The 12710-nt window shown below is 35.4% G+C and overlaps 1 protein-coding gene across 4 annotated transcripts in view; it reads left to right on the top strand.

Moving 5' to 3' along the window:
- Positions 1-565: 565 nt before the first annotated feature.
- The window catches only part of LOC132704534 (phospholipid-transporting ATPase VD), a 47428-nt gene continuing 35283 nt past the window's right edge, over positions 566-12710 (top strand). For all 4 annotated transcript variants that reach the window (XM_060674581.1, XM_060674579.1, XM_060674578.1 and 1 more), the window contains exons 1-3: positions 566-721; positions 3946-4410; positions 8432-8893. In XM_060674581.1, the coding sequence (XP_060530564.1) occupies positions 3959-4410; positions 8432-8893 (914 nt within the window). In that variant the 5' untranslated portion in view covers positions 566-721; positions 3946-3958. The remainder of the gene's footprint in view (positions 722-3945; positions 4411-8431; positions 8894-12710) is intronic.

Raw genomic sequence — 12710 nt, 5'->3', positions numbered from 1 at the left:
CAACATAACGGGACCAGACGTTACCAACCGAAGCTTCAAACATCGATATTCACTTGAGTGGAACAAATTTATTTCCTTTCTAAAATTTTTGAGTGAATAATAAAAATGTAGAAAACTAACTAGTTTTTAATAAATACAACTTCCCCAATTTCAATTACACTAACATTTAATATACAACATGTGCACAAATATTGTCATCGCACATTGCTTTAAGAGGTATCTCTTCATTTTGTATCCATTTATTATTGTAGCATTGATTATACCTATGTGATAACAATTAGAAAACCAAAATCCATTGGTATATAATTCTATAGTTATTGATATATAAAACACAATTTACGGATCCTGGCTGTGAATAGAGGTGTCGGGCTTAGTAACAAAATGATTCTCTTTAGTAACAAAAAATGTGCTGTTCCTATGAAATACGAAAACATGACAACCAGGGGATGGCACAGATCGCAATAAAAGTTCACAGACCATAGATCAATTGCACTGCGCCGGTGCTTACGATGTTGTCAAACGAGACTAGAGAAAATAAATTGGGGAAACCAGTTGGTTCCGCGTTGTGATTGCGTGTCGAAGTGCTGTGCAATATACCTAGTTGTCCGTCAATTTGTCCCCGATAATTTTGATAAGACTGTTTTTTTTATATTTTCGGTAATGTGTAACGATAGGATTATCACGCATATTGGATTTCAGTGACACGTTATGATAGAAAAAGGTAAGGTCTTGTTAGATGATATTTTTTATTGTAGATTTAATCATCTCAGCAGGGATGCTGCTGTTTGTCCACATCTTTATATTAGTTTTAACTTTTTTGAATGTCTTATCTTCCATTTTGATACTGATTTAAGGCGATTTTGCTGGGAATTGATTAGGAATGTTTTTAGTAATACAAAATAAAAATAATGTAATTTCTTTGAAATAAACTTTTTCAAGTTATGTTTACTAGAGGGGAGCTTATACTCAGTTTGAGTGGTGTTTCGGTCAGTAGGTGCTACTAGGTAGGCGAATGAGAGTTTTGTTAATTTATCATTACATATATGCTAGTGCAGACTTGCAAAAAATTGGCAATATCTCTACCCAGCTTAACTACTTCCTTACTTAATGGTATTTACTACAATAAATTAGCTTCCTTCGCACGTTGGTTGCACATCCTACCTAACAATTTAGCTATTATCCCTAATACATGATTCTCAAAATTGTTGAAATATATGGATATAACTTTCTCGTACTTAGATCAGATAAAAAACTTTTATCATTGTATTTATTTATGTGAACATTTTGTTTGTCACCTGCAAGTGGCTATTGATAGGTCCTTACATAAATTAAGTTGAATGAAAAGTGGTAACAGATAAATAAAATAAATATTTCCGTACCGAAACTTTTTAGCCAACCTTTTAAATAAATTTATTATTTATGTCCTTAAACAACCAAGAAATTACATTTTTTACTTGGGTTAGACATTGTATGTATGTAATAGGTTTTTTATTTAGCTTGTGACAGCGAAACATGAACAAAAATGTAGGCGGGAGTTATACATACCTTCCCGATAAATCCACAAAGTTGATAATAGACTTTGGCGGTAGGTGTCAGCGAATACTAGAGAAAAAACAATGTCGAGACCTTTCCTATCAAACAATTCGAGCCGATAGTTTTATTCGATACTTATTGAAATTAGTCCAAATATCAACTCGGTTTCTTAGGTATTTTGAAACTGCTGTACATTTAACGACAATCATACGTTTATGAAAATGAAAGCTGAAAGGATAAGCTTCAATCTGCGAACTATAAATGTGCTTCAATAGTGAACAATCTAAAATAGGACCTCAAATTTATGAAGCGTATTTATCGCCGCGCTCTTTTACATCACTGCATCATTGTTATACAGGGTGATCATAAATCAATAATCGTAAAGGACTAACAATTTACTTTTTCAATTTTTTCAGTTCATTGCACTTTATCATTGACTGTGTAGTCACTTTCTTGAGATAGATTCTGTGTATTTATGGAGATATTACTATATATTTGACTCGAAATTTTCTTTTTACGCCATTGAGATTTGTTGTCAAAACGGCGGCGCAGAAGTCATTTTTCACAAAATCGTTATACACTACGCATTAAAAAATCTTATAGAAAATTGCTTTTGCTTGGGAACTGGATAAGCATCAATGATTCGAAAATGTAGTTTTCTATTTTTAATTTTCATGCACCAGTAAATAGGTCCAATTTAAACAATCAGACAAAATAAAAAAAATAAAAGAACATATTTTTAAAAGCAGATATTTTATAAAATCATACTTGTAAGATTGTGTGTGTATATGTAATTAATTAGGTAATACCAGATCGGACATATTTAGTATCAATAAAAATAATAATACCTAACTATTGGGTATACTTAACCAGAAATATAGTGCTTTTACAACTGACCCTCTGATTAACTTTGCGTACTGTTTACTACTCCAAAACCGCAGCCCCTTATAGAACACCCTGCCGAGCAGACCCTTACCCGTAACCATTCCAGCAAGCGGGATATAAGTATGTTTTCATCAATTTCAGCAATTCTTGAAACATGTACATAAAAAACATTAGTACAAAGTAACAATTTATTACGTTCAATTTCATTACATTTGTACATAGTACATTATTAGTATACAAAATATTAAATATAACAATAAAGTCCTGAAATATTTCCGCTGTCATGTTTTCATGACAATCTACGCTTGAATCTTTCACGTTTTTATCATGAAGCATTATTGAAGAATTATTATGCGTTTTCCATGTGAAGGCGTCACGTCTAGTACACACTTGTTACTGTTATCACACCACCCTTTTTTACTATGTCGTACCATTGCGAAATTCTTTGAGATTCCATTAGCACTTGACGTTTATTAATTGTTTTTAACTGAAAATCCATTGTCTTTAAAAAAGTACGCAACGACTCTTTGGCACAACTAATGTTTAAGTCTGTCAGTACTTTTTTATGCAGTTCTTCTAGGGTTAAAACACTATTCACTATATAAGCATCCTAGATTATACGCCTAATTAGATTTGCGTGTTGCTCTTTAAAAACTCGCGAAGTATCAGCATCTTCTCTCACTTTCCTCTAGTCTATCCCATTTGCAACAGTTTTTCTTACAGTTGACTTCGGAACTTTGGTCATGCCACTTTCCCTTTTGAATTTCTAATAAAATTGTAAATATTCAAAACAATTTGTTTAGCATCCGAAGACAAATGGATCCGTTTTTTTGTTTGCTGAGGTAGTTCGTCTTCTAAATTGTGATTAGGTTCGACTACCATCTCCACTTCGTCTTCAAATTCTGCGTTGTTTTCCATGCCTTCTTCTAAGAGGGGAACATCTGTTTCATTCCAGGGTCTCCACATTTTAAAGCGCTTAAAAAACACGAACCTTCAAAAAATGTTGAATTGTAAGATTCTCATAAATATTTATCTGTATTCTTATGACGCACCTTTATCTACCGCGAATATAATCTCAAAAAATGACAAATCGAAGAACTATGTAGAAGACACAAAAGCACAAGAAGAAGAATGTTGTTAATTGACAGGCACACAAGACAAAAACGATTGTTTTCAAACTTAGCTGTAACAAATAGAGTACTGAGTACTTACTTATACCCTTTGAACTATCCAGTGAAAAGGATCACAGTCAAGTACCTCCGTAATATCCGAAAATACCCCGCAGCATCAACACTTAATCAAATTTAAAACGGTCCACTTATGTTTCAAATGATAATTTCAAGTTTCTGCAAAGGCAAGACTTAATGTAGAATAAACATCTGTTGGGATGGGTTTTAACCACGGTCCTACCAAGGTCTGCGGTTAAGGTACTGTAATATACTTAAAACGTCAAAGCATTATATTTTTGGTCGCATAACATCAATGCTTTTACTGTGCATACTTGCAATACGATTTCTCTTTTTCCAGTTCATTTGGCATTATGTCGAACTTCACTCCCGGTCACCAGGAAAGAGCGGCGTCTTCAGCTCCACCGGACATCCCAACCGGCATCAACAATCCCACCCACCACTTCCAATCACCCTCCACGACTTATACATTCCCGGAAACCCCGACACACCGCATCCGCTCACCGCAGGATTCCCGAGGCCATTCACGTAGCGTCAGCCACGGCGGCGGTACGACCGTCCTCGTAGGGTCAAGCAATTCCGCGGGGGTGGTTGGTCGGTCCGCGTTGAAGGGTTCCCGCGGTCACCAGAGGGCCTTCTCGCAGGGTCAGATCAGCGATGCCGGTAGCGTGGGTGTAAAGGAATCCACCAAACCCGGCCATTCCCGGGTGGGGTCGAAAACCGATTTCATTTTGCCCCCCGGTTATAAAGATACAGATAGCGGCGAAGGGGTTGTATCGAGGACCAGTGCCAAAGGACATTCCAGGCAAGTTTTGAAGTTTCCACTGATATTCGTGGGTCACGGGCATCATAAACTACAATTTGCGATCATTACTAGTGGATTAAGCAACTCTTAAGTAAATCCATGTTTATATTTTAACTCCATCCCTCTTGTCAAATCAACTGTATAATGAATGGGTTTTGGGGAATATTTACGTATTATTCTTTAATTTATTATTAGCTATTACGAACATATTTAGGCAACAGATATTATTTTATTGCACTAGTGTTAGCCAGCATGTTTTCTGTGTTGGTGTTTGCGTATATGCGTATAATTTCTTCATATCTTTCAACAATCTATTGCAAATGGGGGGGGGGGGGGTCGGGAAGTATTCTAAAAAAATAAAAAATGGTGTCAAAATAAATAAGAACTAAAAGATTTAATATTTTGACATGACATGTCAAAATATATAATTTCGTGAAAATCAGAACTTTTAGTTCTTATTTATTTTGTTCAGTTCAATTTTTAAAAAATGGTGTGTGCAACGCTCTACACAAAACATCATTTTTCAAAAACGGTTTATGAGACCAAAAAAATTCGTAAACAAGAAGACGCAAAAGATACGGCTCCATAAACTTTTATTCTTGACAATTTTTCAAAAATATACAGGCTGCGTCGCAAATTAAAAAAACACTGAAAAAATGGTCCCCTTATTCTTGAAAATTAGTTATAACTGAAAGACTATGATTCAGATGTCACTTTGTTTACATTGCGATATAGCCGGCATATACAGCTAATACTTTTGTATTTAAGGTTTTCACCTGTTGTACAAGGTGTTCCCGATATTCCGTGCGAAATAGGAAATGTGTTAAGTGTCCTGAATTTGCAGGTATCAAGTATTTTTTGAATTTTTTTTTTGTTAATTTTAGTCTTGCAGAAAAATATGTTTTCCTCCATAATCATTCATCCGATGGGCAAAATTCTTTAATAAATAAATAAATTAATATAAGCAAAAATCTAAAAGACCTAGCAAATTGTTCTTTTACAACGTAAATTATTAACCGCAAGTCAAAAATCGAAAAAAATATGGCTAATAGGTTCATAGGCCCGCATCAAGCGCTACAAATTTTGTGTTTGCGGTTTTCCTCTATCACATACGCTGCTAGAGATATTTGAAAAAATCTATATTAAAATCGCAATTTCGGGGGCTCAGTCAAGACACATTGATTATCACGGCACACTGCATGGTTTCAGAAAAAACTTATTTTCTCGAAAACCATTTACTATTTTGGAAAAATTCTTGGACCAGGAAACGTGGAAGCTATAACCTCCATTTGCGGATTTTATTTAATTAAAAGACCCTGAGAAGGTTCGTTAGTTATATAGTTAGTTATCTGGTATGGTAGGTATTTGAACCAAAAAACACTAACAGTATTATATTTTGCTAACTTCGAATGAAGAGTGAAATACGGAATAACATTTTGGGGAAAAAATAGTACCATTCAACACTGTTTTATAAGTCAGAAAAGGTTAATCAGAGTAATTAGAAAAATGGAATATAATCAAACGTACCGAAATGTGTTTAAACAAACTCCTTATGTTCCTTCATAGAAATAAACATTTATTCCAACGACTAAATACAGAAAATTATGATACGAGAACGGAATATTACACCTATCCCTGACACCGCTTGCAAATCAAACAAAAGAGTCTTGCATATGTACAGTAAACTCCGTTTATAACGCACTTCCGGGTATTACGTACGCATTTTATTGGTCCGGTCAAAATACCTTGATTTTTCATCGGATATTACGTACCATATACATAACTACTACGGTTACAAAGTTCAATAGTTTTGACTATTGTTCTGGTTATAAAGTACGAGTGTACGCGAGTGTAAGTAATCATTTGCGAGGTTTTCTCTGAAACGTGCGTGTCCTGCTGAGAGTTTCCACTTCATTGTTTTATGAAAAGATGCGCTAAGCACTATTTTTTGAGTTTATGGTTAAAATGACGGATCGGCGCAAGTCTTTAACTGTAAAAGAAAAGATGGAGATTATCAGAAGTATTGAGAGTGGCCTCGATAAGGCGGCAATTGGTAGCCAAAAGAAATTGACAAAAACAACAATATCTACAATTTGGAGAAATCGCAAAAAGTTCAAGAAAGCAAGTGAGTGTAAATCGCACAGCATACAAAAAATTAGAAATTCTGTACGTTCAGATGTAGATAAAGCCCTTTTATGATGGTTTCAAGTTCGAAGATCCGAAAATATTGCAATAAGTGGTCCAGTTCTGAAAATTAGCTAGGGGATTACAGGGTGAGGATTGTAATTGTTCTACAAGTTGTCTCGAACATTTTAAAGTTCGTCACATCCTGGGCTACCCTTAAAATTTATAGGAGAAAAGTGTGAAGCAGTCGAAGCGAAAAATGCAAACTTCTTCTTGTTGGTATTAATATTGTGAAAAATCTACGTTTCATTTATAAATCAAAGCAGCGAGCGTGATTGACTTCAACAATTTTTATATATATATTTAAAGAATTGGGATGAAAAACTAAATCGTCAGAAGAGAAAAATATTGCTTTGCAATAGCACCTCAGTCGTCCAACCAATGGATCAGGGCATAATAAAATGCCTTAAGACGTATTACCGCAAATATTTTTGTGTGGTTTGATCCAGTCATTTGAAAATAAGGAACTTTTCAACATCGCTATCCTAGACTCCATAAAATTAGTTGCACAATGTTGGAGTGATGTTACTTCAACCACTATTTCAAACTGCTTTCGACATGCAGGTCTGATAAAATCGGAAACCTCTGGTTCAGTGGTTCGGGAGGTACAAAAATAATGACGACGCCGACTAGAAGATTCCCCTAAGTAATTGGTTGCGTAATATCGGCCCAGATTTAACCAACATTGAAATGAGCTGGATGGTTTCCCAACTGTTGAAGATAATTTAATAACAACGGAGTTATTAACGGATAATTATATTATTACTGAAGTTTTACAGCCAAATGATCCTCAAAGCTCTGGTAAAGAAAGCGACGATGGTGTACAGGACGAAGTACCAAGTTATTCTGAAGCGCTTTGTGCCGCTAAAATTGCTACAAATTTTTCACAGTCTACTGATAATGTCATGCAAGCGTCCTGGAAGGTTGCGAAGCATATCGAGAGTATGAAATTTGTATTGAGAAAAAATAAACAAACAAAACTAACGATTTCTTTTACTCAAATAGAATAAAGAATGTATTTTTACTTGTATGTTGTAAAGTTTACATAGATAAGTTTTTAGCTTAGGTAATTTAGTTTCTTTCATTTTTTAGTACCTATATTACTGTTTAATAGTTTTCTATTTTTATAGAAAATAAAAATATGTAGCTACCTACATATTTTTTTGGGTTTTTTTATTGCGTACTTCCGCTTATAGAGTACCCTTTTTCTGGTCCCGGGAGGGTACTTTATAAGTGTAAAAAAACTGTTTATTAAACTACCTCTGAATGTTAGACGAATTAATAAAGTACTGCGTTTAAAAGGGAAATTAAAAAACTCTTAATTGAACTTTATTCATATAGCTTATCTAACATTAAGAATATAATGTAGTATTACCATTGTTGTAGCTAGTTGTTGCTGACCTACTGCGGGTTTTTGACGTTATTTCATTTATTGTTAACATGAGTAACAATTTTTGGAATAAAAAACTATCTATCTATCTAATTATAACGTCAAAAGGAGCAGACAGTTCCTCAGATGACGAAGAACGTTATGATTTTTTATAATTTAATTTTTTATAATAAATTTTTAAAGAGTAATATAAAATTCTTTCCTTTTTACGAGTATATGCTGTCGGGAAGCCGTTGGCCGTTTCAGTGTCGTGGTGGTGGTGGTGCTACTAGTTAGTACCTTCACTCCAAAAGAGAGAATTTTGTAATAAAGTGAATGCCAAACAATGAAAGTAGCTTTAGTATTCCTTGGACCCACTCTATATTATCTTTGCATATCTAATGAGATCTTTTTGAAATAGCCTATAATTATAAGTAATACTTAAAATAGTGACGATTTTCTTTACAGGCAAGCGTCAAGATCGGAATCGATATACACTCTGCGCAGATCGGCCCCACCTTCTGTATGGCAACGGGTACTGTTTTTCTTAACCCGGCGCACCCCCAAGCACGACCCGGAGGAACGGTACCGCGTCGTCGTTCCCAACCACGTGGTACCGCCCAAAACGCCGCGCAAAGAGCACCCGAACGGCCGCAGACCGGACAATCGGATAAGGACGACAAAGTATACGCTGTTAAGTTTTCTGCCCCGGAACTTGCTCGAACAGTTTCACAGGATGGCGAATTTGTATTTCATTTTTATCTTGTTGCTGAACTGGTTCCCGGCAATTAACGCGTTCGGTAAGGAAATCGCGATGATACCGGTTATGTTTGTGCTTGGCGTTACCGCGGTGAAGGATCTGTTCGAGGATCGACGGAGACACGCCAGCGACAAAAGGATTAATAACAGCACCTGTAGGATTTATAATAGGTAAGTGACAATTTGCGAATACGAACGCGCTACTGAACGAAAACAAAAAGTATTTCGCGTATCCTTGTATAGTCCGCCCGACGATATACCGTTTTTACTGCATAATCCGCTATTTAACTTTATGAAGTTTTAACCGCGGGCCTACCTCGCACGGGTTTGGGGGCAATCGGATGTTTTCGGAGATTTTACCGCGCGGTTTGAATTTTGACGTTTCTCGATTCTGACGGTGATGTTAGTGAATGTATTCGTGTTGTTTTGCAAAAATGTTTCCAAAAACTAATGCACAGAAAAGTGTTATGCAATATATCAGACAATTTAAATACTACGTGGTATAAGCTACAATTAAAATCTAGTGGACTAGTCAGTAAGTAAAGTGACATTTATAGTTTAAGTTTCCACACAGAAATTTTACTTACCGTTCACATGAACTTTAGTGGTTTTTTGCAGTTTTTATATTACCTAATATCTTGCCAAGACCAATTGTACGATTTTCAAATATCCATATCTCATCAGTACAAACAAAACAAAATTGAAAGTAAGGACGTGCTTTTTCTTGCTTATACGATCTTAAAAATTTAACCCTTTTAAAAGCTCTATCCTTGGAAGATTATTCTTCCAATTACAGTTTTTTTTTTTTTTTTAAATAAACTACTTAATGATCAATTGCAAAAGTTAAATAAATAACATAACGTTTTAAAATTGTTTTTAATGCGTTGTTTATATGACGTACCCAATAATATATCTCTCTCTCTGCCTAACGTACACAGTTAAAAAGAAACAATAGCAAAACCGATCGGAACGATAAACGAATAGGTTTAATGGCAACTAGTAAATATTTTATTTTGTGACGGTCGTAGAGAAAGTATAGTTCGCAACACGTTTGGTAAACTCTTTATCTCACTCGTTTATTAAGAACTTACTCGGCTGCGCTCCGCTCGTGCCAAATAAACTCGTGAGTCAAATGCCGTTTACCGCACTTGTTGCATGATATACTATTGTTATACATAGAAATGAAGGAGTAAATGTATAAATTTATTAAATGTTATTCTATATCGTCACTGGACATACATTTTTTCCAACTAGAAGCAGATATTTTGTCTATTTCACTTTTAATTAATTCTATTGCCCCAGAACTAAATTTCGGCGAGGCGATGTTTCTTATTAAACTGGGTTTTAGCTGTACCCATATCAGTTCTATCGGATTAAAATTGCAGTGATATGGTGAAAGACGAACAACTATGAATCCCCTCTCCATGGCCAACTTGTCCACATTATACTTCTTCTAAACATTTTGAATGACTTCTTTAATTAATACTGATTTCGGTATTTTGTGCAGAATGGTAGCTGGCGTGATCCACCACTACAACAATGTTTGGTGGAATATTGAGAACAATTGTTCAGAGTTTTTTTTTATAGATGTCTGCTGTTAGGTTTTCGTGGTAGTCAACCTTGGCTTCTTTGACATCTTTTTCAAAAAGCAACAAAGCGTTATTTACCCAACCAGATTCAGAGCCCGCACGTAGCCAATGAACATTTCCTACTGTTACCATCAGTCTATCTTTTCTTGACGACATTGTCGCTCAAACCGGGTCTCATCTAAACATATGACGGGGACGGTTTTAGCACGAAATTTCTTGGATTTCGGTCAAATATCTTGTTCTCCACTCCGAAATTCTACTTAATTCCATCAAAACTGGTTTCGTAATAAAAACCAATTCTTCGTACCAACGCACGCAAAGTCTCTTGGCAACAGTCAATATTTAAAACACTATCCAACTCTTCATGTAAAGTTTTAATTGTTTAAGCAACATTCTTCCGATATGCATCAAATCAACCGTCTAACCAATCCGGCATGGTGCATGTCCAGTAGGCTTTTTGGGACTCCACGATCTTTCTGCGTTTTTCTTTCTGGGACACCATTCACCACTATGTCACGTTTTGTAGGCATACGGAGTTTTAGTCATCTCAGACGTTTATTTTACGACTCCACTTTCCCCAGATATCGATTTCAGAAACAGAAACACATTTAAAATTATAATTTTGGCAGCAACTGGCAAATTGGTCCCAGTGTTTGATCAATTTGAATTTGACGGATGTCCATCATCAACGATTAATACGTCGTCGACCACAATCTCAACTTCTTCGTCGCTGGACTAACCAAATTGAATAACGTTAGTATTTGGAAAGAAATAAATTCTAATAAGATGTGATAAAATGGCACACTGAGTGAAAAACAATTGAATAACAATTGGTTAGTAATTGCTAATTACAAACACAAGACGTAATAGAAATAACTCCAAAGCATCGACGGCTAAGGAAATACTCTTTCATAAAACTGACAGCATACTCCGAGTTCACCAACCCTCACAAATCGACAAATAGCAAACTGCATTTTATTGATAGTAAAAAATGGCCGTCAGAATGAATCCTACAACAGCACTTGATGTGAATCAGGGACCGTTTTGGACAAGTCCAAAACCAACTTCCACAGTTTAAAACTTCACCCGAACACCAAACTTTTGATCAGCGAACTGTCCTAAGTAAGTTTTTACAGAAGAGAGTAGAAAAAGGAAGTTTTTGATTATTTGCGTAAAAAGATGGACAAGTGAGAATGTGCCATTATTTTTTAATTAATTCACAACAACAAAATTAAAAGTACTCCCTAGGGAATTATGGGCCAATCAAATATTGTAGCATACCAAGTATCCATATATCGCGTTACTTGTAGTCGTAAAGCTGCGTATTGGAGAAAATGCAAGTATATTGCTTGGGAGGTAAGTTCAAAGCATAAACTTTTTACACCAAAAGCTATTCAGATAATTGTTATTTAATATTTCTCGACTGACATCCGTCGACAGAGCAATTTGTGTTGCATTTGCATTTTTTTTTTTTGAAGGCTCGGATAAATCAATAAAAGCACAAAATGAACTATTTTTTAAAGCAATATCAACATAAACCATACAACGCAACCATTCTAAATTTTATTTCCCAAGTCATTGTCCAATAGTATTCGTTCGCCGCGCACCAAAAATTCACAGTGCCAAGCGACGTAGAGAACCTGGAAATCGATCCAATTCTCGATTGTTCTTCACGCGAATAATCACGACACCTCAACACAACACACTGCGTTTGGTCCTGTAATCGAAATTTCAAATTAAACACCACCACGAAAACGAAGCAATCTCTACAGTAACGTCACGTTAAATCAGCTTATAATCTGCTGTTTTTGATTTTTGAAAACTGTAAAGAATAAATGTAATTGATTGAAATATGTTCTTTACGTAATACTTTTTACAAAACTTCTGGATTCCCCTGGCTTCTTCAGAGCTTGACTGAAACTGCTCTGAAGAAGCCAACAGGATGATTGGCGAAACGTCAGCAAGTTCGAGTCAGCAAAAACCGACGCAGTGGAAGTTTCTTTGAAAAAAAAGGTCTTTACGTACATTTTGTACGTCAATTTTTAGGAAAAGTTTATTCTAATAACTTATGAGGAACATTTAAAACATATTCCTCAACTTAGACAAAATTCCTATTGTTATTTTTAGCAGTACATCTATTTCACTAAAACCCGAGGCAAAACAAAAAATCTGGGTTGTAATTTGGGGCTCAATCGCAAAATGAAACGCTTGAGATGTCTTTAGTTTGAGTATAACTTTATGTACTAATAATTTCTTCGATATCATCGATTTGCCTCTTGCCTCTTGCAAATGGAACCCGGTGTGGTATACTTTGCTATCGCAATAAATCTGTGTGTATGCCGTATAGTCTTTCTCTCGAGGTGTGTTTTGTCAAAGGATTTAGTTACATGCAATTGGTA

This window comes from Cylas formicarius, unplaced genomic scaffold, assembly GCF_029955315.1.
Source record: "Cylas formicarius isolate icCylForm1 unplaced genomic scaffold, icCylForm1.1 PGA_scaffold_7__23_contigs__length_41026272, whole genome shotgun sequence".
Classification (NCBI taxonomy): Eukaryota; Metazoa; Arthropoda; class Insecta; order Coleoptera; family Brentidae; genus Cylas; species Cylas formicarius.
The sequence above is the reverse complement of the archived record's forward strand: the minus strand, read 5'-3'. Positions and strand labels throughout refer to the sequence as shown.